The sequence below is a fragment of the Vanessa atalanta genome, chromosome 29 (assembly GCF_905147765.1).
Source record: "Vanessa atalanta chromosome 29, ilVanAtal1.2, whole genome shotgun sequence".
Classification (NCBI taxonomy): Eukaryota; Metazoa; Arthropoda; class Insecta; order Lepidoptera; family Nymphalidae; genus Vanessa; species Vanessa atalanta.
This window is the reverse complement of record NC_061899.1, coordinates 1,105,436-1,133,431: the sequence shown is the minus strand read 5'-3', so window position 1 is coordinate 1,133,431 and position 27,996 is coordinate 1,105,436. Positions and strand designations below refer to the sequence as shown.

Genomic DNA, 27,996 nt, shown 5'->3' with positions numbered 1-27,996 from the left:
TCTCAAAGTCCGTTAGATTCTATTCCAATAGAAACGAATTTCATATTTAATCCTCGATCTGATTCTAAAATTAAATTCTATGTTTATTCCTTTAAATATACTAATTGTTCTATTAATTGAGTTCTACGACAATTTATTCTGGAGTTTGTTTGACCAGAATACAATGTTAGTCAGCAGCGTCTATTACAACTCCCCATAAAAAGATTTCAATGGTTTACTTCCAATTGGCCAAACTTAAATTATGATGCTACCTGGTAATAAAAACATCCAGACACTGAATTAACAATTAACACATGGGCTAAAGCCTTCTCTCCCTTTGAGCAAAAGGTTTGGAGCATCACGCTGCTCCAATGCGGCTTGCACATGTAGCAGAATTTCGTTGAAATTAGACACATGCTTCCTCACGATGATTTCCTTCACCGCCCAGCACGAGATGAATTATAAACACAAATTAAGCACATGAGAAATCAGTGGTGCCTGCCTGTCTTGCCTGTTGCTTGATACATCTTTCGCACGTTTTTCTCAAATCAGGGTATGTTCGTTTCCAAATCTACTCTACGTTTATAAACTACTACAGTTTATAACTTACTTACTTAGGTTTAAATAACTTTATTTCTCTTATACTCAATACATCTCATGACATCAATATTAAGAGCACGTTCACTTAGACTATCTATAAGCAGATAATAAAACATTCCCATATATTTTTGGGATTATATAGGTATTCGGACTGACAAGTGGGCCACCTGTTGATAAGATGTCACTGCTGCTCATGGACTTTTTTTTTTTTTTATGGCATAGGGGGCAAACGAGCAGGAGGCTCACCTGATGGAAAGCGACTACCACCGCCCATGGACATCTGCAACACCAGGGGGTTTACAGGTGCGCTCTTTTCTTGAAGGTTCCCAAGTCGTATCGGTTCGGAAACACCGCCGGCAAAAGCTGGTTCCACAGAGTGGTTGTGCGAGGCAGAAAATGCCTTAATAATCGCGCTGTTGTGGATTTACGGACATCTAAGTGGTGTTGGTGAAATTTAGAATTTTGTCGAGATGTCCGAAGATGGAATTCAGCTGCCGGGATTAATCCAAACAATTCCTCGGAACACTCCCCGTGGAAAATTCGGTAGAACTCGGACTTTGATACTTTAAGAAATCTTACAGCCTGGACCGAGCTTAACCATCTTGGTGACCTTGGCTGGACATATATTCGGGGACTTTTATATGACCATAGTCGGACTGACAAGGTCAAAGGCGGCCCTTCGAAAATATAGGACGACCTTTCTTTTTTCTCTTACGTAGCGAACGTTATTGCAGTGTGATCGAGGACCGACTCTAACAATATGCGTATGGTATTGAGGGTATGTAGAAGGGCAGGAGACTCTATCTCGATCTCGGCGCCCCCCCAAATTTGGCGCACTGACCGTCGCCCCATCGCGCTACTTACAACCACCAACACACACACAGACTCACTCACATCGAACCGGAAAACAACAATATTAACTATTGCTGTTTGGTGGTAGAATATCTGATGAGGTGGCGGTACCCTGACGGGCTTGCACAAAGCCCTACAACCAATTCAATGGAACATGATAAAGTAGTACGTTAAAATGAAGTGGAACGATATGATAATTAATTTACTCGTATATAATATTATATTATTACACACTACTCTACCTCCGTGGTCGAGTAGTGTTTTCATGGGTACGCTACTTCGAGGTCCCGGGTTCGATTCCCGGCCAAGTCGATCTAGAAAAAGTTCTTTAGTTAAAGTAGAATTAAAGTGGAAATAAGTAGTTAAGTGTAATAGTGTTGTATTATAAATAAAGATATATTAATCACAAACTCTTAGTAGTGCACAATATAGGCGAGTTATTAGCAAATCGCTTGGAATACGTAAATTTAAGGTTTTTTATCTTTTTTCCTACTTCCATTGGAATAAGTTATAAGTAATATATATATATTTTAAATAAGTTAAGTTAAATTGGCAAACGAAATAAATTCTGATAAAACTTAAGTCTAGATTAATATTGATAACGTTTTCCTTATCACTTATGATATCTTTATCAGGAAGTCAGTATATTATCAATTGTATGTCACAGTCGCACGCGCTGAGACGCGTAAATCTATTTGAATAATTCAGATGAATGCTTCGTCACGCTTGTAGAGTAACCATTTTTTTAAATTCAACATCGGACAACTTATAAATTGTTGCTATGTAATATACAATTATTTTAAACATTACTTTTAATTCAATACTAAACTACTTAAATAAACAATATTTTAAATTTTGTATTAATGTTAATTAATTTTGTTTCTCTGTGAGAAAAACAGCGACTAGATTCTATATCATGATTGAATTTGGGTTAAAAGTTTGTGTCTCTAATTCTGTAAGGAATATTTCCATTTTTTATAAACAATGAGTAACTTTAAGTATAAAGTCGCTACATAAGAATTATTAACATTAAGTCCTTAAATATATACAAAAATAAATTAAAAAATAGTTGCTGTATACATCACAACCGCGTGGAATGGTGGCAAGAATGTTAGCAGCATTTCCCCGTTGAATTACAATTCCGGTCCTCTGGGCCAAATGTGAACAGCCCTCCTGTCACCAGTGGAGGCAATATCTAAGCAGTTTTTATACCGAATGCCTTTATAATGTTAGTTATTAATGCTAATATGAGTTTGTTTATATTTTACGCTTTCATGTTTTATCTACTGAATCGTGATATGTCACATAAAACGACGTAAAAGGTTACCACTACCTTAATTTAATTAGTAAAATATAAATAAATTTGTCTATGACTTGATCTCGTTGTCTTTGATTAATTGATATCAATAATGTTTGTCAATACGCCGGAAGGCAATGTATGTGTAGGATGGCTCTCTAATAATAAATACACAACGTAATTAATAATTACATATGTCAATGACCTTCGTACCTACGTTACTCAGATTTATAGAGTATTTTTATAAAAGTAAATACTACATATCTTCACCTGAATTAATCCAACATTTCAACTTAGCAGTTCCTCTTACTATTCTTAGACGAGGCTATGTATTCCGTCTGGGTAGATATAACCGACTCATCAAATATCCTTTCGCCTAACAATACTTAGCGTCAGATTCAGGTTGGTCTCGCTATCCGAGGTTTCGTGGTCCTTTGACAGTTTAAAGGATTATCACCAGGTGAAATGTTTTACTATTCTTAATTTAAAAGCAAATTAAATGTTCGATAATAATATAACTCAAAAGCCAATAACTTTGACAGTTTGCTTGTTTCGGCAGTCCGCGAGACTCACTTCATGTGACTTATCACTTATGGTGTCTCACTTGCACGTTTGTTAGCAATAACAAAAAAAAAAAAAACTTTGTCATAATTATATTTTCCGTCGCAGAGAGGTATTTCGTTTGCTAGTAAGTTTTGACTGTGGAGTTAAAAATTCACGAGCAAAATTTAACAAAAGACAGGCCAGATCAATGGTCATACTGTACAAGTGAGTTAACGCAATAATGTTTGTGTTGATTGTACAATAAAGATATAAATTATAGATAGTTAAGAAGCGTGGTTAGTTAGAATGATTCTAGTAAGATTGAGAACTTTCGAAAAATTCACAATGAACAGCATTCAATTTAAATAGTTTATTATATCGTAATTATAATTTACGTCTGAGGACAGCTACGCCGAGTGTCAAGCGGAGCGCAGCACGGAACGCGGATAACCATACAATTTCGATCCCTGCCGAAAACGGCTATTACATAAGAATTTAGATAAGAATCCCATATAGCTTAGCCCCTTATGCCCCAGGTACTTTCGTAAACGTTACCATTGTGTGAAAATAGTTTCATGTTTATAACATACCAGATTCTTCATCCAGGATGGATTCAAGACGAAGGATCTCAACGAATCAACACTAAACACCATTACCAAAAAAATATTTTATAACAATTCTTTTATTTAATACTACTTTCGTGACTTTGACTATTTAGCATGCTATTGATCTATAAATATATTGGTATATTTTTAGTTATTTAATAATAATAGTACGAATTAGCACTGGCAACATTTGGAAGTGTTAAGTTTCGTTTATACAAAGTATCGTACTCACGTGAAGGAAAACATCGTGAGGTAACTTATCGCAACAAAGCTTGGTTTTAGAATATTAATTTTCTATTTAATCACCAATTAATCCTCTAAACTAAGTACGAGTTAAATTCTTACAGATAGTACTTTGCCGATTTTCAAAGTTCAGATTTTTAAAAGTCTTGTCTTAGCGCTTACATTATATAAATTAAAAAAAAAAACAGACTACAAATAAAACAGTTCTGTTAATTTGTCATGGATTCCATAATCAGAACGTAACCAAACTATTCTTGAAGTATATCCTTTCCACTAAAAAACGAATCATCAAAATTGGTTAACGCGCATACTTAATGCAAATTTAAGACTTATATGGATTTCTTATAGATGCCATCATCAGAACTGGACCAAATTAAAATGACCACACGGGCAGCACTAGTTTTCAAATAAAAAAAAAAATCATCAATATCGATTCACCCAGTCGCAAGTTATGAGGTAACAAACTTAAAAAAAAAATCTTTTTGAAGTCGGTTAAAAATAACCATGCGTCCCGAATTTCAGATTTCTAGACTTGGTAGTTTTTTTCAGTGCGTTAATTGTTTGTCAATTGTCAAACAGACGATTTTATAAGTAAAGATCCACTATGATGTCTGTATATCATAGTAATAGCATTATTGTAATATGTTAACAATCATTTGAGTTTCTTTCGCCGTTTCTTTTTTTCGGGTCAGGGTGTATTTTTATATTATATCGGTGGACGAGCACATGGTCCACCTGATGGTAAGCGGTCACCACCGCCCATAGACAATGGCGCTAATAATAATATGTGTGTGGTTTAATTTAAATCCATCCAGAAAAATCTAGAATATCGATAACGAGACGAATCGTAGCGTAGCCTGAGTGCTTGTCTGGATTACAACGCGTGACCTTCAGTTGACTCACGTGTTTTGTCCACTGGGCCACCTGAGTTCCAATCAATTTATATGCTATACAATTCATATAATACCGAGTAATATCAGCTATATATATATATATAAATATACAATTTTATAAAGTTTTAGTATAAAATACAGTAAGTATAAAATCTTATGAAAATTATTACACAAAAAAAAATATTTGTACCTTAACTCAAGCATTTATATACATAAAAGCGGAACCACCCACTGATCAATCACGGAATCTTAAAAACTATAACACTAAAAACTTGAAATTTGGCAGGTAGGTTCCTTATACATTACATTACATACATTGTATGGTGTAGACATCCCCTAAGAACGGATTTTATTGAGTTTGGAAGTTTGTATGAAATTCCAATAGTCGGGCACTAGTCTACATATAATAGTTTTTGTATTAACTCGCGAAGGCGCGCCCCTCCACGTGAAATTCTTATAAACGTGCTGTGTGTGTGACGTACTTACATTGTCTTAGTGTGCGTGAGACGACTCATAGTAAAGACAGCAAAAAAATATAAAAAAGATTATATCTGTAAGTTTATCTTATTCAAAAATTATTATTTTCACGTGGAACGGCACGCCTTCGTGATTGAATACATCTATAGTTATAATATTATAACAACAATGCATATCAAAGAATAAAAAAAAAGAAATCTTAAAAAATATTGTATTACGAAAATTATAACACAAAAGTATATTTGTACATTAACTAGTTTGAAAACGATTAAATACGAATACTGTAATACAATTAAATCTAAATACATTCGTTTTGAACTTTGTATTGCTTTAAATTTTTGGTTTAGTACGAAAAATCGATATATTCGTCTGACGTACACTATCACTTGTTTGAAATTGCCGCCTGTGACGTAAACTCACCTCTGACGTCACTCGGCCCCAAAGAATAGCTGCATCTCGCTCAAACTAATTAATGACAAAGCGGCATGAATGAGAGAGAGCAGGTAACGTAAGCTTGTGAATTGAGTACTTTTTTTATTAGCTAGCGTTGTTCAACTTGAACCTTACGGATAGATAACAAATCACTGATTACTTTATCTCGTGCTATCATTTCGACAATGTTGTTGCTTTTGAAATACATCGCTAGATAACATTATTATAGTTTTATGCGTTATACGGCCTTGTTATTCGCATTTCGATATCTGAGCGTTTGTTTTTGTTAATGAAATGTCGCGGGGCGGTGTTGCACCTCCCTATCGAATGACGTGAGCACGGAGCGCCTCCGCGGCAAAAAAGCGAACTAACTTCAGTAACGAGAAATCCGTCGGGAAGTACGCGGGTCTAGCTGGATGTACCGCGCTCGTCCTCTACAATGGCTAGTAATATTAAGCCGATGCACAAGACCAAACACTTCCCGATTGACCAGCTAGTATGCGTCGGCAACTACGAGTTGGAAAAAACTATTGGCACGGGCAACTTCGCCATCGTAAAACTCGCCACACATTCTATAACTAAGAGTAAGGTGGGTACCTATCTCGTTTCGACGCGTATTTCAGTGATTTTTGTGTTCCCTATGATATGGATTTGCGTCTTTACTTATGTGCCTTACCAGTTCCTACCGGATTGAGTTGTCAACACAGTGTTTAGTGCGTGTTTGTGATCTGTGATCGGTTTTTTCCATTGTAGTCGAGTCACGGGTGTATTAAGCAGAGCTCAGGTTTGCAATGTAGTATCGAGAACTCGTTCCTCAAGACGTATCTGGCTGACTGATGGGGGCGAGAACGACAGAACGTGTTTTGTGTAAAAAAATAAAGTTGGAACCCGACCTGTTTCACGGTGCATTGTTTACTATACGTGACCGTATATTGTATGCACTTTTTAACTCGGTCGTATAATAATCGAACTTTGAAATTTTCTTTAGCGAAATTTTGTTCGCAAACTTTTCTTTTAAATATTTTTTTACCTTATTCAACATTCATTTGTTAGTTTTTTGCGAGAAAGGCAGCGATTGACCTTCAAAATGTTTTTACGACAATTATTTTCAATTGGGTAGTTTATTGGATGTTCTTCGTTCAATTATGGTGTCGAGTCTTTATTAAAGTCGCTTCAATTCTCCACAATATAACATAATAACATGTACACAATACGTGAGAACGTCTCATTTCTTATAAGAATCTTATTGTTTTAAGATTTCTCTTTGTTAGAGAAAGTTTTTAAACTTTTCAATAACTTTATTAAGAACTAAACGATTTTTAAAAAGTTGATAAAACTTTATGGTTGAAATATAACCTACGAGTACTAAAACCGCGCATACAAATGGGCGCAACAAAAAAAAAACTATGTTTTTGATTTCATGTTTTGACAAAAATACGTAGTTATATACAAAGATTATTAACATAATATTTGGAACATATATTACATACTATCACCATAATTATTTACAAGATACTTGATAATATATATTAAAAGTAAAACTACTCACAAAAAATGTAATGTAATTTGAAATATATCATAAGATATGTCATTATTTCTAACATACACATAATAAAGAGATAGAATAGAAGAATTTTCATTATATTACAAGAAGAATAATGTAGGAATATATGCTAGAGGAAACTGACAATACATGATCTCGGTAACATGTAAAAATTAATTACTCTATGTTTGGAGGTGATCAAAAAATGAATAATTAGTCAAAATTAAAATATACTTTATTTAAATAAGCTCTTACAAGCACTTTTAGATCTTTTCACAAGATTATATCATATTATATAAAGTTACCATCAGTTCGGAATGTAGATCAAATTTGTTAACTCGCTTAAGATATTCTTTACCTTCTATATAATAACATGGAAAGGGTATGTACCTTTTTGAATAAGTATGTAACTGAATCAAAAATCAAGATATACTATATTCAAGTAGACCTTTATAAGCATATTTGAATCATCATTTTACAGAACTGTATTAAGCAAAGCTTTGTTGGTAAAGATTAACTTTTATTCAACAAACAACGAGACAACAAGTCAACGAGTATTAGCTCCATGCTTTTTTATCATCAACATAATCTTGTGTTGAATAATATGCTTTAATCATTATTGTGTTTTTTTAACAAATGATTTGAATTTATGAATAACAATTAACATAAATAAAAAATAATGGCAGAGAAAAATAATACATTGGTTCCAAATTAATTGAATATAAGAAAAAAATCACAGTGTACTTTTCTTATAAAATTGTACAATTTATTTAACTCTAAATACTATAGGTTTTATATTAAACGGCATTACATACAAACATTGGTTAGCAGGAGTAAAATTAAACATTGTTTTCTCTTTTTCTGGCAACATTGATTTGATTTTAGAACGAAGAAGACAGCATTGTTTAACAAATTGCCTCCTATATAACATAAATACATTAAGCTCTTACTGTCTCAGGACAAAGTGTAACAGAGTCAAAAATATAGGCAGTTAATTTTTTTAGATTGTATTCGTGGTTAAATTATGTACTGTGGATATATGTTAACATCTATGTGGATTAAAATTAAATGTTTTTTTGTTTAAAGAAGGTAGACAAATTGGTCACCTGATGGTAAGTGGTGACCTCCATAGACATTAGGACTATAAGGAATGTAAAGTGTGCCTGAAGTTCAATGGCTGAACACTGGCTCACTCAACATTCAAACTGAACTCAACAATGGGAATTGCTGGTTGATGGTCTCTCAGAGAGTAAAATATGTCTTATTGAGTGATGAGTGGATTTTACCTACTCAGATTACATAAATCCCCGCTATCGAGCAAATTGTAATGGTCAACTTTTCTTTTGCGAACAATTAAGTTTTTTACGTAAAACCAAATTAAAACCTTTAAATAAAAACTTTAACCTGAGTTCAATAATTGAAATGACATCAATTATTGCAACGAAATGGAAATGAAAAACACATTAAGAGGAAACTCTTACAAAGTTTTTTTTTTCAAGAATTATGTGTCCGCAATATACAAGAAATATCTTTGCAATTAAACTATATATGTATGTATATATGTATATATTGATTCATAGGCATAGATAGTTACAGTGGTTTTTGTACCAGATACCACCGGTACTGAACAGTGGCTGGCAAGACTAGGAATCAATCCAGAGTAGGCATCAATAAGGCAAAACATATATGTATAGAATTGTATTTAAATATTGATGTCTGTAATTAAAAGGATTGAAAATGTTAACCATTTAATCTACATTCCAAACCAATTTGGATTAAATTCAATTCTGTATTGTGACCATAACATTATGTAAAGTGCTTTTATGAGATTATTTGAATAGAGAATATTTCTTTTTTTTTTATCATTTTACTCGGTGGTAAGATTTTGTGCAAGAGCATCTGAGCTACCTACCCAGATGGGTGTGTACTCACTCTAGTCTCCCATCATATATTCTACTGCCAAGCAGTAGTATTTAGTATTGTTTGTCCGCCTATCAAGATAAAATAATATATTAATTCATATTGTGCTCAACAATGGAGAAATATTTTCTTAAAAAACTGTCAGTGGTGAAATGAAATACAGCCAAATGTGTAACTACAATAAAAATGCTTAGAATTATGTATTAGTCATCTTTGATTTTAATGAAAAAAAAATTGTGAATAAGTACAATCTATGTTAAGAGTAACTCAGTGTTTCTTGTCTTTGGTCATGTATATAACAAGGTTCGAACATAAATATAGATGAATATTCTAGAATAATCTATACATTTACTGTCAAAACTTCAAATATAAGATATTCAATACAGCTTTATAAAAATTAAAGTATTTATAGACCAAGGCTTTAATTCATAAGTCCTTAATTTGTTTATGTAGAAGGTGGCAACAAAAATACTAAAATTATCTCATAACAATATTATTAAGAGATTATTTTTGTTTGTCTGTTTGTTTCACGCAAAAACTGCTAATCCGAATGATATGGAACTTTAACATTATTTTAGTATATCGTTTTAGAAAAGACATAGGCCATCTAGTATGTTATTATGTTTCATATATTTTGAGATATAGCGTAATGAATTTGGAGAGAATATTGTCGGTCAAGGTACTCGGTTTTGAAGCTAACGCTGCCAAAACTATAAGAGTAGTTTCAGCGCACGTTTTAGGTAAATGGGTGACAAGTTGTAGGTACCCTGAGATCTTTTCTGTACCCCTGACAAAATCAAAATATACTCTATTCAAGTAGGCTTTTACAAGCACTTTTAAATCGTCATTTAACAAACTATTTAAAGTAAAGCTACCACCGGTTCTGAATGAGGATTCTACCGAGAACAACCCGGTAGTTACTCTTTTTCAACTTTTAAAACCCATCTATGATATTTAGTTTCACTAAGGGTACAAAAGTCTTGTTTGAAGAGATTTGTATGTCTCCAAAATGTCTACTGAGAAATCAACGACATCATATATTTTATAGATAATTCAGTCTTTTTATTTGTGTTTATTACTGTAATTGGTGGTAGGGCTTTCTGCACGTCTGGGTAACGCCAAGCAGTAACACTTAGTATCGTTGTGTTCCGGTTGGTAAGGCAATTGACACAGTATAAATACAGGTACAAGGGACATACCATTTTAGTCTATAGTTGGATTGGCTATGAAAGGAATGGTTTAAATTTCAAACGGCGCAAATGTCTATGAGCAGTGGTGACCACTTACCATCAGGTAGCCCATTTGCCCGGCCGCCAATCTATTACATTAAATTAGTAACTATTTTTGTGGTTAAAATTCTGGGAAAATAATAACAAAAACTTTAGTTTAATTTAATTGCCAAAAAGTGTTAAAGTACGTAGTGCCTCATTTAATAATGCTTTAGCAGTTCAAATTAATATAGTATATCCTATTCCAATCGAAGTAGGAATAAAAATAAAATAAACCTTAGATTTAACTATAAGAGTTTATGATTAATATATCTTTATTTATAATACAACACTATTATACCTAACTACTTATATCCACTTTAATTTTACTTAAAAATAACAGTTACGCGCCATTTTTTTGCAAATCCATAGCTAATATATATCACAGATTAATCAAGCACTCGACCAATGATATCGCGTCGATTTGCTGTCAAATGTTGTTTATTTGGCTTTTCTCCTCTTCTGGTCGGAATAGAGTATAGTTACTCTTTAACGTTTGGAATACAAAGATATGTCAGTTATATACAGTTAAATTTAAATAATATATCCTGCCTGACAGTCAACAAGTATTAGCTCAACGCTTATTTATCATCTAAATAATCTTGTGTTGAATAATATGCCTTTGTATTAATGTTTTACACAAACGATTTGGATTTATGCATCGGCAAATTTAAAAATATCTGCAGCATTTTTTTATAAAACTAGCGACTCGCCCCGGCTTCGCACGGGTGCATAGCTGATACTAAATATACTACAGAATATCTTACAACGTTGACAGCTATTTTGTCGTCAGACAATACAAACCGCTATGTCTCTGAGTTTTAAATCTGTAATATCTTCGAATATATTCATTTAAATTACATGGGTATCCCTAAGAGATAGACATATACCATCGCGGACTGTTTTTGAAGTCCTTTTTAAGGTGTACAATACTGCACAACATTATTTTGATCTATCTCGTAGGATTCAGCCAGCGTTTGTATTTTAAATGTAAGCTTAAAATACTCAAAATACGACATCACTTTAGAAACTTCAAAAATTATCAGTGTTTCACTACTATATTGTGCATGTATTATACATCAACTTCCTCTTGAATAAAGCTGTCTATTAAAAATTACCGCATCAAAATCCTTTGTGTAATTTACAATTTTAAAGATTTAAGCGTACATAGGGACAGACAGCGGTAAGCGACTTTGTTTTATACTATGTAATGAAGTCAGAGTCAGTAATAATGAGGCTGTGGAATCAGAAACTGAAACCTAAGTTACCAACTATTTGGAACGTAGATTATACCGAGATGATACAAGAAGAAACTCAATAGTTACTCTTTGTATTGTAAAATTTTATACGTCGTTGCATAAATGACAGCCGTGCGAAATCGGAACGAGTAGTTTCTACTTAATATGTGAAGATTAACAAATCATTAGATCATCACATAATCGTCTGTATATTAATTAGCCTTATAATACAAGCTTATCCTGTCGCTTTACCCGCGCGAAATTTTATCCCATTAGGGGTAGTTTCGTTAAATCCTTTCTTATCGGATGTCTACACCCTATAAGGAACCTACTTGTCAAATTTCAAGTTTGTAAGTGTTTTAGTTTCTGAGATTTTGTGATTAATCAGTATGGTATTTCGCTTTTATATATATAAATAAATATAATGTAAATATTGGACAACATCACATACATTACTCTGATCCCAATGTAAGTAGCTAAAGCACTTGTGTTATGGAAAATCAGAAGTAACGACGGTACCACATACACCCAGACCCAAGACAACATAGAAAACATGAACCTTTTTCTACACCGAACCCGGGACCTCGGAGCGGCGCACCCATGAAAACCGGTGTACACACTACTCGACCACGGGGGTCGTCAAATATATAGATTTAGACTTCTCAGTCTTCTGGATTTGGTAGACTCTAGGGTCTAAAAATTGAACGTGATCACAGCCCTTTGTCCTGAGCTCGAATTCTTCCGTAACGATATTGATGCCCCATCAGATTATGAGAATGAAAGAACGCACAGGTACACTTCTATACCTGTGCTGTGTATATACTTGTGCACAATAATTTCTTCTGTGATGTAGTATCCGTTAAGAATGGGCCTTGACCGAAATTGGTTACAGGTGATAATGATCATATCTATTCTTACTTGCCCCAAGTCTGGATAGGTAACTCCCCCTCATCATGTATTCTACCGCTAAGAAGTAATGCTTAATATTGTTGTGTTCTGGTTAAAAGGTTCAGTGAACCAGTTTGACTATGGGTACAAGGGACGTAAAATCTCACTTCCCAAGGTTGGTGGTGGTAGACAACGTAAAAATTTCATACGGCCCTATTATATGTAATCATTAGTGACTTACCATCAGGTGGCCCATTTGTCCGTGTACAGATGCCAGAAATCCACGGAGTAAAGATAAACGAACCTTAGATTTACGTATTCCAAGCGTCTTGCTAAAAATTCAGCTCTATTGTACACTACAAACAGTTCTCGGTTAATATATCGTTTTATAATACAACGCTATTCCTCTCAACTACATGCATCGTGTTAAATAGTACATCCGAAGTTGCGATAATGACTTTGCCGCCGAAAACGCTATTTTTTCAGGAACCCATTTTGAATATCATTGATTATTCTAGAACTCGACCAATGCCTAGTCAATTCGATACCTAAGTTATTTATTTACCCTTAACCGTCCTGCTATTGGAATAGTCTAAAAAATAACATACATATACATATATAATGGGGCGTATATCGTCCGGGCGACAAAAATAATATTTTCCGATCGCACCGCAACCTAGAAGGTCTAATCTAAATTATCCAGGGACCCAAAAACACACCAAAACACACACACCTAAAAAAATCGAAAATTGAAATCGGACCAATCTTTTAGGAGTTACATACACACGTACAGAAGATTATATATATATATATATATATATATAAATTAGTTTCACGCGGCTTTCACGTTTGTTGACGGTCGTCAGGTGGCAGGCATAACTATGTCCTTTCTTGGTGTTCAAACTTGCTTCATACCAAAATTTCATCTAATTCGGTTCAGTAGTTTGGTTGTTCAAGAGCAACAGACAGACAGAGTTACGCATTTGTAATATTAGTAAATATATATAGGTTACGAATATAAGTCAAAAGGGAAATAAAATGTTGTTAATATTAAATTAACCAATGGGGCTCGAAGTATGTCCACCAACCCGTGTTGGAGCAGCGTGGTGGAATATGCTCCAAACCTTTTCTTCAAAGGGAATTTCCCACTCAGCAGCCCAGCTGTGGGAAATTTACAGGCTGTATGATTTATGTTAATCTATATAATCGGATCATCAAACTGACCACGTATTGTTATGTGGTCACTGCCCATAGACACTGGGTCTTGTAACAGATAACTATGGGACCATTCATTTATTACGTAAGACTGTTTTCGCTAGTTTTTGAGCCCCTCCCTCCCTGTTTAAAATTTATCACGTAAGAATTTAAAAGAGAAAATGAATACAAGTTTGGTTTATTTTTCAATGTAACAAATTATTGAAATGTATTTATTTGTAATTAAAAAAGGTTCCAAGGGTCGATCCGAGCGAACCTCAGCTATCGCGCGTTTTCCCACGTTTTTTTCAAATAGTTTTATTTTTTGATCTTACGTAAGAACAATCGAAACTCCTTCCCATCCCCTTGTAAGAAAACATAAGACATGGTTGACCCTCCTCTCCCCTAAATCGTCTTGCGTAATAAATGAATGGCCCCTATTCATTACATAGCTAATGGACCACCAGCCTTGTCGACCAAGATGCTATGACCCTTGTCCCTGTAGTTACACTGGTTCACCCACCCTTATAACCGCAACACAGTAATACTAAGATTGCTGTTACACCGTAAAATATCTTGGTCAGTGGGTGGTACCTACAAGACGGGCTTGCACTAAGCGCTACCACCAAGATTTCCATTCTTTATCACTACATAGTATTGAACAACGTCGCTTACCGCTGTATGTCTGTCCCAATGTACGCTTAGATCTTTAAAACTACGCAAATGATTTTAATGCGATTTTTTGTTTTTGATTGTGCGATGCAGCATTAATCCTTATCCAACTAAGTACCTTAAACACATTGTGCGTTTAATACATATCAAATTGGACATTCTGTGAAATATTTAGCATCAGCATTGCACCTGTGCGAAGCCAGGGCGGGTCGCTAGTCTTAAATAAAAGTAACGCCCCGCTGTTCGGCGAAGCCCTCGCTAATTAAGAAGAAAGATTTGGAGGTTATCCAGAATGCTGCTTAAATACGTGCTCTAGGAAACACGTTACAGAATTTCCATCGAGACATCGTTCATCTAAATATCCATAAAATATATGCTCCTTTATTTTCGATGGAAATTTCGGTCTTAAAACTATAAACTATCATAATATGGAAATTACATTCGAATCGGATTAGTAGTTTAGCATAAATCCGCATAAAGTATAATGATTTTTTCCTTAAAATGTAAGATATATAAAAAATTTATGGATTTTATAATAGACTCCGTCGTTCAGGTTATATATGCATCTATCTATTATTGTAATATATATTTTTTTATATAGTGATATACATGTAAACATTCGCCCGAGTTATGCCAAGAAATCATAAAACACGCCTCGTGTATTTTTCCACGCTTTTATTTAAATATATTGAATTAAAAATATATATTATGTTTTCTTATCCGCGCCACCTGGATCAGAAAATCTATAACAGCGCGATTTTTAAGGTAGTTTCTGACACAACTTGCCGTCCTTCAAGAAAAAATTGTACACATTTCTTAAAGGCCGTCAACGCACCTACAAGCCCCCGGTGTTGCAGACGCCTCTGGATGGTAGTCACTTTCCGTTTGCCATCTACATCATAAAAAAATATGTGTGTTGTTTATTTAAATTAAAAAATTATTTAAACATCGAATATATTTAAAAAAAAGAATTAGAATATGGACATAAAAAATGTAGGCATATTTTTAAGTAAGTAGAAATGCAATCGCGGTCCAAGTAATAATAAAAAAAAAAAAAATTATCATAATCGACATGTGTGACGAGATGAACAGCGAACTCATTCTTACCAATGTTTTATGTATAAAGAATGAGTGGGTTATTTATTTTTAAATATTTAAAAATAATAAAACTTGTTCTTAAAAAGTAGTATGAAAAAAAAATGCCACATTAATATTGAAATTGTGTTTTAAATTTAGATACGAAAACCAGTCTTGAATATATTTAAATGCGAAGCGAAAAAGTTATTTTAACCATATGAAAACGAAACTGACTAATATTTGTGCTGGCAACGATGATATATTATTTATGTTGGCAATACTTCACAGATTAATAAGCAGGATGTGTCCTGATTCGATGGGATTATCCCCGTATTTATAAATAAAATATTTTCTTTTAAATCATCTACGTCATCAATCGAGTGATTATCTATATTTTCTTCTCACAAACTGCTAACCAATTTCCAAAATTAATCTTTAATAATGGACATAGGCTGTTTGTAACCCGCCACGAAAATCAGGCTGGCGAATACGAACGATCGTTGAAGCACGATAAGAGATCATATATAAATAAATATTGGACAACATCGTATACATTACTCTGATCCCAATGTAAGTAACTAAAGCACTTGTGTTATGGAAATCAGAAGTAACGACGGTACAACATACACCCAGACTTAAAACAACATAGAAAACTAATGAACCCGAACCCGAAACCTCGGAGTGGCGTACCCATGAAAACCGGTGTACACACTACTCGACCACGGAGGTCGTGTAGTGTGTACACCGGTATTCAAAAAAATGTTTCGTTCTATAAAAATGTTGTAGAAAAAATGCTTAAAAAAAACCGGGCAAGTGAATCGAATTCGCGCACTGAGGGCTATTTACCGATATACAAACTGATGTTAAAACAAATTTAATTTGTATACCGAGAAACAAACTGATGTTAAAACAAATTTACGGTTTTCGAATTGTTTCCAATACTTGTCCTGCAAGATTTAGCAAGTTTCATGTTTCTAGGTCAAAGGGTTTTGATTCCCTTTGCGAATGTACGGGGTGTGCGACATAAACGGCCATGTCTTTTGACTGCGTAGACTCAGAGGTTTGATTTTTCACATCCATAAGGAACCACAGAGTTCGGTATTTGGTATTCATTTCAATGTTATACCGCTATGAGTTCCAGATGAAATGGGATCTTGACAGACAGACAGATAACGAAGTGATCCTATAGAGGTTCCTTTTTTACTTTCGAACCCCTAAAAACAGGAAATAATCCCAACTCTACACGGACGAAGCCAGAACAGACTGCTAGTTGTGTTCAAAACTGATTATTTACTATTTAAAATATCACTTGATCAAAAATAAGGTAAACGTCGTTATATATGCGAATTAAGTTATAACTTCTTCGATACTTCTATTGGATTGGTAGTAAGGCTCTGTGCAAACCCGTCTGTGTGGGTACCACCCTCTCATCAATAATTGTACCGCCAAACACCAATACTTATATTGTGTTTCGGTTTCAAGGTTGATTCAGCCAGTGGAACTACAGGCACAAGGGATATAACAACGTAGTTCCCAAGGTTGGTGGCGTTTTGGTTAAGGAATCATTACCGTCTTTACACAGTGCCCCCATCCTGAGAGGGCCCCGAAGAACCAACATATGCTCACGTTGACTTCTATGTATATTTTCGAAAGTGATATATTTGTATGATATAACTAACTTATCAAATAAGGCTATTGACGATAGTCGATATAAAAAGTAGAAGTACATACTCATCATTATAGAAATAGATATACTATGAAATAGCCATAAGATTGAACCAATCAGAAAAAAATAATATATATATCCCGCTGAGTTTCTTTCGCCGGTTCTTCTCAGGTCCGAGGTGCTAAATTCCGAACCGTTGGTAGATTTTTGACAATCAATAAGCAAGTGCAAACACTTCTATATTGAATAAAGATTTTTGACTTTGACTTTGATTCCTACGAATTCACGAAAATTATCGCACCGTTTATTTGAAACTATACTTAAGGGCTGGCTATATGCAAATTATTTGTACATGGTAGTAAGTATCTACCAAAAGGGCCCCAAATTCATGGGTGCCCATGCTGAATGGCAGCATAGCTTGATACGGCTCGGTAAGGAATGGTTAATATTAAAATCAAATCAATTTTATTTAAGTAAATTTCACAACGAAGCGTTTTTGAATCGTCGATATTAAAATACGACCACCGTTTCGGAAAGCAGCCTCCAGCGAGACGAAACGGCACGAAACTCGCATAGTTGCTCTTTTCAAATAAACAGATTTACAATGCTGTTTTTCACAATAATTAGTGTCCTGTGAAGGAACCCGAGCTTAAATCCAGGCGTTTTTTTTACTCTTTTAATGAATAGTAAGACTTATTTATTAATTTAGTCTTAATAAACTTTTTAAATTTCGTAAATGGTAAGTTGGGTACTATATACTATTGCTTACATTGCCAATGTCTGGGTAGTGGTATCAACTTGCCACCGATGAAAGGAAATCGAAAGCTTGTGTGTGATCTCCGTGGTCGAGTACAGTGTGTACACCGGTTTTCATGGGTACGCCTACTCCGAGGTCCCGGGTTCGATTCCCGGCCGAGTCGATGTAGAAAAAGTTCATTAGCTTTCTATGTTGTCTTGGGTCTGGATGTTTGTGGTACCGTCGTTACTTCTGATATCCGTAACACAAGTGCTTTAGCTACTTACATTGGGATCAGAGTAATGTATGTGATGTTGTCCAATATATATTTAAAAAAAAAAATTGTGTTTTTTATATCATAGACTACGCTACTTCTACTACTACTATATATAGCTCTCTTTCGAAACTTCCTAGTGACGTATTTACTAGACTTCACAGAAAACGAAGTGTAATGTTTTCAGGGTTCATATATAGCATATTAAAATCAGTTAATGTAATGTAATGTTAATGTTAATATCTTTATTTATAATACAACACTATTACACTTAACTACTCGTATACACTTTAATTTTATTTCCATAATTCCGATAACACATTCGTCGATCTTCAAAACGCCATTTTTTCGCAAATCCATAGCGATTAATCAAGCTCTCGACCAAAGATATCGCGTCAATTTGCTGTCAAATGTTGTTTATTTGGCTTTTTTCCTGTTATGGTTGGAATGTATGTAAGTTTATTTGTTCCATAATAACTTTTAAATATCTGAACAGATTTGGATCTGTGGTTCGATAGTATTACGTCTTTTGTGGGGTATAGTTAGAATCCTTGCATCGTCCCGACTGACACTCGGTATAAATTAATTAACCTATTGGTTCAAGGCGTGTTTTTTAATCTTTACTTCTGTAATATAATATTATACATGTGAAATTAATTCTGTCTGTCTGTTTGTCGCTCTTACACTACCAAACATCTCAACCGAATTCGATGAAATTCGGTACGAAGCAAACTTGAACTCCAAGAAAGGACATAGCCTTTTTTTTGCCTAACACATGACGACCAACCCCCTAACGAGCGAAGCTGCGGGCGACAATTAGTTATATATAAATAAACAATATTTTATTTGACATAATTTCTTTTTGCCGTAAAATTTGCCTTTAAATGCGCTTAAAGAAATGTAACTTAAGCTTTCGGCGATATTATGAATCACATTTCAGCTCAATACAAACAAACTGTTCTATAAATAAATAATTTTACGTATTTTTACCGACGGTGTATCATTTCGTTTAATATGATTTGTCAAACATTTGTTGTATTGAATATGTTTGTTGAGTTATTACGATCAATTGTTATAAATAAAACTTTAACGTTCAGTCTATTTGCAAAGTTAAAGTCGTATATTACATATAGGTAGGTAAAATGACCATCCGATGGTAAGTCCAGTGCCCAGACATTGGTACTGTAAGAAATATTAACCATTCTTAAGCCAATGCGGCACCAACATTTGGCAATGAGGCAGTCATTAAAATTACATTAACAGCCTGTAAATTTCCCACTGCTGGAAGACCTCCTATCTCTTTGAGGAGAAGGTTTGGAGCCTATTTCACCACGTTGCTCCAATGCGGGTTGGTGCAATACACATGTGGCTGAATTTCGTTGAAATTAGACACATGCAGGTTTCCTCACGATGTTTTCCTTCACCGCTGAACATGAGATGAATTATAAACACAACTTAAGTACATGAAAATTCAGTGGTGCTTACCTTGGCTTGAACCCGAAATCATTGATTAAGAGGCACGCGTTCTACTCTGATGAGGCAGTCAAAATTACTTAATGACGAAAAATACTCCAGTTTTACAAAATATACTTTATTCGAGTAGGCTTTCACTTTTGAATCGTAATTTAACAAACTGTATTAAGTGAAGCTACCATCGGGTCGGAATGCAGATTCAACGGAGAAGAACCGGCAAGAAACTCAGTAGTTACTCTTTGTCAACATTTAAAAGTACAGTCATGTTAGTTAAATACAATGATATATGTATGTAATATATCCTGCCTGGAAGTCAACAAGTATTAGCTCTACGCTTTTTTATCATCAATATAATCTTGTATCGAATAATATGCCTTCTTAACCAATGTAGTCTTTACAGATGGCTTGAATTTATGAAACGCGATGTATGGATTTCGATCGCATTGAAACGTAAATTAATTATAACTCAAGTAGTTTTAAAACGTCAATTTACAAATCTATCGGGTCAGTGTAACTCTTACCGGGCCGGAATGTGGATTTCACCCAAAGAACCGGAATTTTCAATACATGTGCTATAAATATAACGTAAAAATATACTATAGTAAATGTTTAATTGAACTCAAAGGTACAAGTTCGGCTTGTAGATCCTGACGATTCGGCAAGAAAGTATTTTTTTTTGGTTTAAAAAAAATTCGTACATTATGTACAGCTTTTAAATTTTCCAACTGCTAGGCTAAGGCTTCTTCCTTTTGAGGAGAAGGTTTGGAGCATATTCCAACACGCTGCTACAATGCGGATTGGATTCTCTTGGAAATTAGACACATGCAGGAGATGGATTACAACACAAATTAAGCACGTGAAAATTCAGTGGTGCATGGCTGGGTTTGAACCCGAAATCATCGGTTAAGTTGCCCGCGTTCGGTTAAGTTCACTGAACCGAATTTGATGAAATTCGGTATAAAGCGATCTGGATTTCCAAGGAAGGATATAGGCTTTTCATACCGGACCCCGAAACGCGAGCGAAGCGAGGCGACAAGTAGTATTATACGTGTAATGCAAATGTTGGCGGACGTGCATATTGGTCACGATGGTAAGCATTCCTTACATCGCTAATGCGCCAACAACCTTGGGAACTAAGATTTTATGTCCCTTGTGCCTGTAGTTACACTGGCTCACTCACCCTTCAAACTGAAACACAACAATACTGAGTACTGCTGTTTGGCGGCAGAATATCTGATTAGCGGACGGTGCTTGCACAAAGCCCTACCACCAAGTCACTACAGATAAATAAAATCAAAGTGTCTGTTAGTGATTTCAAATTTAGGCTAGTCTGCCTGCCTTTTGAAATAAATAAGACGAAGTGATTTTTATGTATCTAGTTAGCGTGTCGCACTACAAAATAATTAAAGAGAATCCTCTTTGTTATATTGGTGTGGGTGACAGATACGCTCTACACCAAACGTCAAACCTTTACTAGTGTGCGCGTACTTAGTTGCCAACAGTTGGCCACACAAGAACATATATAAAGTAAGTAACCGATGAGGTTTTTATAAGCATTTCTTAATTTTTAAGAACTCGTAATGTCACTGTTCCAAATTTAAATGTCAATATTTATATTCAGAAAACGATTCAAATCAATTTATTTTATAAGTAAAATAAAGTTACTATTATTTTTTTTTGATTTAATTATATCTTAGTTGTTATCTATGAAAGATAGATGTTTGATGTAATAACTTTTTGTTAACTTTAAGATCAATTCATTAGAAAAAGAAAGAAAAAAGAAAGAAAAAAATAGATCTAAATATTCGTGTCTTATGTCAAATTACTTTTTTGTCCCATTAGCTGTCTATACACTTGACCCTTGGAGTAGTGGTGCAAAAAGCTTCATCAAAAGTATAACACCTCGCCTTATTGCCTCCACTGGTGACAGGAGGGCTGGTTCGTTTTTAGCCCAGAGGATCGGAATTGCGATTCAACGGGGAAATGCTGCTAGCATTCTTTCCACCATTCCACGCGGTCGTGATTTATACAGTAACTATTTTTAATTCATGTTTGTATATATTTAAACACTTAATGTTATCAATTCTTATGTTAATTAATTACCTATTTTAATATCAAAAAGAAAAATCTTTAGAAGGAACTGTTCCTTTGAATACTCAAGATTGTACAGCGCGTAAAGTGCACTCTATCTGTGTACATATATATATAATCAAGACTAGTGGGTTTCCCGCGAACCTACGCGTTTATTCAAAAGATTTAGGATCACGAATGCTATGACCCAGGTTTTGTTTTGATTGCATTTCATTGTAAACTGCAAGTCACTCATCTACATTCGGCGCCAAAATGATGAAAACTTTTTTAAATGATTTTTTAATGTCAAATAGTTGAAGTTTTCATTTGTTTTTTTTTTAAAACAGCCATAGTACCGCTCTATAACCGGCCAGAAAGTTTCCTGTTCTCTTAAATTAATTATTTGTCAAATCGTAGCAATTTAGTAAATTGCATTCAAGAATCCTCTTTATTTTTCTACGGCTGGAGCTCTTCAAAATCTGGCCATAACCGATTTTTTATGGGCAGCTATCGTCCCATAGTCACTGGGACAAAAATCGGCTTACGCTTTTAATATATAAGATTCTTGATTATTATACACAGCACTCCGATAAATTCTGAGGTCTAATATAATTATAAATATCTTGTATAATTATATTAGAATACACTATCTCATCAAGATCGTCCTGTAGTGACTTACTAACACAGTAAATATCCCACTGCTGGGCCAACGCTCCCATTACTTTTGAGGAGGCGTGCTCTATACCACGCGAGTTGGTAGATACACGTGAAGCACATGTTCAACCGACACGTGCTGGCTACCTCGCGATGTTTTCCTCCACCGTCAAACACGAAATGAATTATAAACACAAAACATTACATAGTATAAAACGAAGTCGCTTACCGCTGTCTGTCTGTGTGTATGCTTAGATCTTTAAAATTACACAACGGATTTTTATGCGGTTTTTATGATAGATAGATTGATTCAAGAGGAAGGTTTTTATGTATAATACATGTACAATATAGTTTATATATATAACACATTTTTTTGCGCTTACATTGCAAACGCTGGCTGAACCCTACGAAATAAAATAAAAAAGTCTTCAAAAAAGTTCGCGGTGGTATATGTCTATCTCCTAGGGATAACCCACAATAACCATTTTTTATCCTTTACTTTGTACGAGAAATAATGGCTTATTTAAGCAATAAAGTATTAATCCTTATCCAATTAAATACCTTAAATACATTGTGCATTTAATATAGATCAATATGGCCCTTTACAAAATGTAATTTAAATGAATATTTTCGAAGATATTACAGATTTAAAATGCAGCGACATAGCGGTTTGTGTTGTTTAATGACAAAAAAGTTGTGAACGTTGTATATAAAGACATTCTGTAGTATATTTAGTAACAGCATTGCATCCGTGCGAAGCCGGGGCAGGTCGTTAGTTAAGTATAAGACAATCAGGTCGTGCTTGGATTTGTATTCACATATTGAGTTCTTTCTTACCATTGAGCCATATCGGCCATTTAATTAACCATGAAAACAAAAAAAGGTTTATTGCAAATATAAGAAAAATACAATATTGTTTATGGTTCAATTCCATTTGTAAAAATATTTGATTTTAAATGGCGTACACGTTTTTTTTTTTTATAAACGTCTACTCTACTACAGGTCTTGTCATGTCACGGCATGTCTACACGAAAATTCGTTTATTATCTGTGGTGTTATTTAATATATTCAAAATATTAAAGTAAAAAAGAGATTTTATTAAACAACACAACAAACTTTTGACATTAAGGATTCAATTTATTTTTTTAAAAATTATTTTCTTTATCAAGTTGGCTCCTAAAAGTACGAAGATGAGAATGTATAGCTACCATCGTTTCGGAGAGTAGATTCTACCGGAAAGAACCGGCTCAGAAGTTACTCTTTACAACCATTTTAATTGTGTAGTATGTCAATAAAGTACAATTCAATTGCCAAGAAATCAACAAATACTAATTACTCCACGCTTTTTTATCCTTAATATAATCTTGTATCGAGTAATATTCTTTATTTATAAATGTTTTTTGAGCTTTAAATTTTTTAATAGACCAAGTTAAAAATAACTTTTGATATAATGTCCATAAAACTTTGGGATTCGAACTTTTAACATCATTCACTTGGTAAATCTTTATAAGTAAGTATTTACATGTAGGTTAGGTTAGGTTGGAATGGTAAAAGTCCGAAAAATTCGTCCCTTTATAATAAACATTACATTTACCTCATGTCGGTAAATCTTAGGTTTTACTGGAAAATCTTAAGATTTACCTTAAGTCGAGCTTTTACAGTAACATCTATATCACCTAAAAATGGTAAATACCGTTTGATAATGATCTGTCTAGCGAGATTGTAGACAGTCCAACTGTAAAGGTGACTCGACTTACAATAAAACATAAAATTTCGATGGTTAATAATCTTTTTGTTAGGTTAGAGTTTTTACAGTTCAACTGAAATTCACTTTGATAGATTATAAGTTAACGAAAAATAGTACGTTAAATTATAAGCAGTGTAAGGGTCCCGGGTTCACACTTTTAGTTTGAAAACCAAACATAAGATAAACATATTAAGACATTTTCTGCCTCGCACAACCACTCTGTGGAACCAGCTTTCGCCGGCGGTTTTTCCGAACCGATACGACTTGGGAACCTTCAAGAAAAGAGCGTACTTATTTCTTAAAGGCCGGCAACGCACCTGTAACCCCCCTGGTATTGCAGATGTCCATGGGCGGTGGTAATCACTTTCCATCAGGTGAGGCTCCTGCTCGTTAAAAAACAAATGGTAATATTTTTTAGTTTTGTTTCGTCTATGTCATTTGAAATGCTCGACTTTTCTTTATTATAATACACATAGTTTATATAAACTTCCTTTAAACTCAATCTGTTTATTGATGAAAATTTTAAAGATCAAAGCGTACACGGCGGGAAGCGACTTAGTTTTAGAATTCCTATGTAAAGACTTTTTTTTTACGTCTGGAGCGGAAAACATACCGTATCGACCTACCCTTCCTTACGATTACCCTTTAAGGTCAAGTATAGTTATAGTTAAGGTCGTAAGGTGTATTGATAGATCTCGAAATACCTCGACCTTTTTTCATAGGTACCTAATTTTTTTTTTTAAATTAGTGGTAGGGTTTTGTGCAAGCCCGTTGGGGTAGATACCATCCATCATATATTCTATCTCCAAATAGCAGTACACAGTATTTTCCGGTTTGAAGGGTAAGCAGGGGTCATAACAATATAGTTCCCAAGGGTGGTTTCGCAGTGGCGATGTAAGAAATGGTTCATATTTCTAAAAGCGCCATTGTCTATTCACGGTGGTGACCACTTACCATCAGGTGGCCCATTTTCTCTTCCGCCTAAATATATAAATTAAGTTTATATGTATAGTTACTTACCATTTATATTCACGTATTTAAAATCATATAAACATACGGTTATGTATGTAAAAATAACATTATTATGTATTTATTTATTCAGAACAAATCCAACACACGTAACAATTGTTATCTTGTTCATTTAAAACCAAAAAAAAAGTAGATTGCACTTCTAATTATAGCACATTACGACATGATTACAATATTCTTAAGAATAATTAAAATTTACTCTGTTAGAATTAAAATAGAAAGTTCAAATTCAAAAGATAACACCATGTATAAGAGCAATGTTGCCATAATAAAAAAAGTCTATTGACAGTGTTAAGGTGATTTCGATTGTCAAATTTTTATCAAACTCAACTCAACTCAAATTCCTTTATTCAATATAGAAGTATTACACTTTCTTATTGATTGTCAAGTTAAACACTACCACCGGTTCGGAAAAGAAAACACCCTGACCTGAGAAGAACCGGCGAAAGAAACTCAGCGGGACTTTTTTTTTTTTTTACGTCAAATTAATTATATACATAATTATATATGAGTAGAAACAGCCAGGAGGCGATCGTTTCATTCCCAAGGTGTGCTATCAAACATAAACTCACTAATTGTATAGTAACCTTTCGCATACAAGCGTTCCTTAACAATTTTTTTAAATTTCGCAACAGAAGCATTTTGAACGCTTTCTGGGATCCTGTTGTAGAAGCGTATACATTGCCCCACAAAAGAGTTACTGACTCTATGCAGTCGAGTAACAGGAGTAACAAGATTGTGTTTGTTCCTTGTACCAACGTTATGAGAATCACATTTTCTCATAAAAACATTAATATTTTTCCGTACATACAAAACATTACAGAATATATATTGAGAAGCAACAGTCAATATCTTAATTTCTTTAAATTTATACCTCAAAGATTTATCAATTAATCTATACTAATATTATAAATGAATTTAACTGAATTTCATAACATTTAGTATGACGTAAACTTGAACCCCAGGGGAGTAGGGCTTTTATACCCAACATCGATCAAAGACTAAAACGCGACCGAAACCGCTCGCGCCAACTAGTTGCATATGTGTTTAAATAAGCAAAACTTTAATTGAATATGTATGGTAATATATAAGAGTAGCGTCAGAAAAATAATGGGTTTAATAAAATTGCGAACTAAATCATTAAGATTATATCTGATTCAATGTAACAATTGTTGATGTCTTCAAAATACTTTAATTTATACTTTATTGTATGTCCGTTATGATGACACAGCCATTTTTGAATTTCTATTAAAAAAAAATCTGCTGAAATGTGCACAGTATGGGCTATGATGTGCCGCTTGAAAAAAAATTTACTCAAAAATGTTATTTTTATGAGGTCCTTTTTTATGTCCGGTTGGCTCCGCTACTTTACTTTATCGAACATACTATTTTACGAAATATACTTAATATTTTTGACTTTTTTTATATATGATATTATTTTTTTTGAATTTTATTTTTCAATCTGCACGTAATTGCACATCCCGGGCACATTTCGGCACATGAATTCTCTTTCGAAAATGTTGACTTAAAAAAAAATAGTCAAATTAAATAGTCAAAAAAAATTGCGGTGTCATCATAATGTACATCTTTATTGTACACCACACGGAGAAAATATATAAATATAACATGTATCCAAAGCCAAAATAAGAGGCGTATAATTTTGGCGACCACCATCACCACCGCATAGCGATCTCTTCCAGGTTAACCATGTGTAGGTTAGGATAGCTCATAGAATATGAGGTGGGTGGTGCTGTAACAAAAATTTAAAAAAAATAATTGGAAAATCCAAAATTAGTCCAAATACAAAAAGAAGTCTTAATTCTTGTCAAATATCAAACTTTAAAGAACAATAAATATAGTTATACAGTACAAGTCTTTTATAATAGTTACTTATTAATAACTCTGCCTGTCTGTCTGTCTGCTCGTACCGACTCTGCTCGGCTATAATACTTATTCTGTCACACATGTTTGTTGCGAAACTTCAACGGAATACAAGATTACAATTTTTCATTGATACTCCGCTCCTATTGTTCGTAGCGTGATGGTATATTATAGCCTTATTCAATGAAGGGGCTATCTAACACTAAGATTTTTTTTTTGCCAATTGGATCATTAGTTCCTGAGATTAACGCGTTCAAACAAACAAACTTTAACTCTATAATATTAGTATAGATTATTGACCGATACTAAATTGGTATATTCTAAAAAAAAACTTAATTTGTGAGTTTTTTCGCACGTTAGTATCATTGCAACGGTATTCAAACTATCTCGATTCCGATCTAAAAAGTGTACAATAAATAAAAATAGATGCCGAACTAAGGCGACTAATGTTTTTCGATCGTACAACACCGACGCGCTTCATCATATCGTACGACACACGTAAACATTTACTTCACACCGCTTAGGTGAGGGATCTTTCAATACAGTTGACCATTACTGACCTTTGGTGACATTATGAGGAGTATAACAATTCTATTATTAAAATTTGCGAAAATCTTATAAGAATTTGTGCTTGAGTCTCAATATACCCCCTTTATATTAAAACGTATGACGTAGTTAATTAAGGGCAGGTAAGCAACTAAAACTAACTCGTCTACGTGAGCATATTGTCAGAAAGCCCCTAGCC

General features: G+C 34.0%; 1 protein-coding gene across 1 annotated transcript in view; it reads left to right on the top strand.

Moving 5' to 3' along the window:
• The first annotated feature begins 6,315 nt into the window (after positions 1–6,315).
• Positions 6,316–27,996, top strand: part of LOC125074922 (serine/threonine-protein kinase par-1) — a 45,713-nt gene continuing 24,032 nt past the window's right edge. The window contains exon 1 of the mRNA XM_047686401.1: positions 6,316–6,510. Within this exon, the coding sequence (XP_047542357.1) occupies positions 6,361–6,510 (150 nt within the window). The 5' untranslated portion in view covers positions 6,316–6,360. The remainder of the gene's footprint in view (positions 6,511–27,996) is intronic.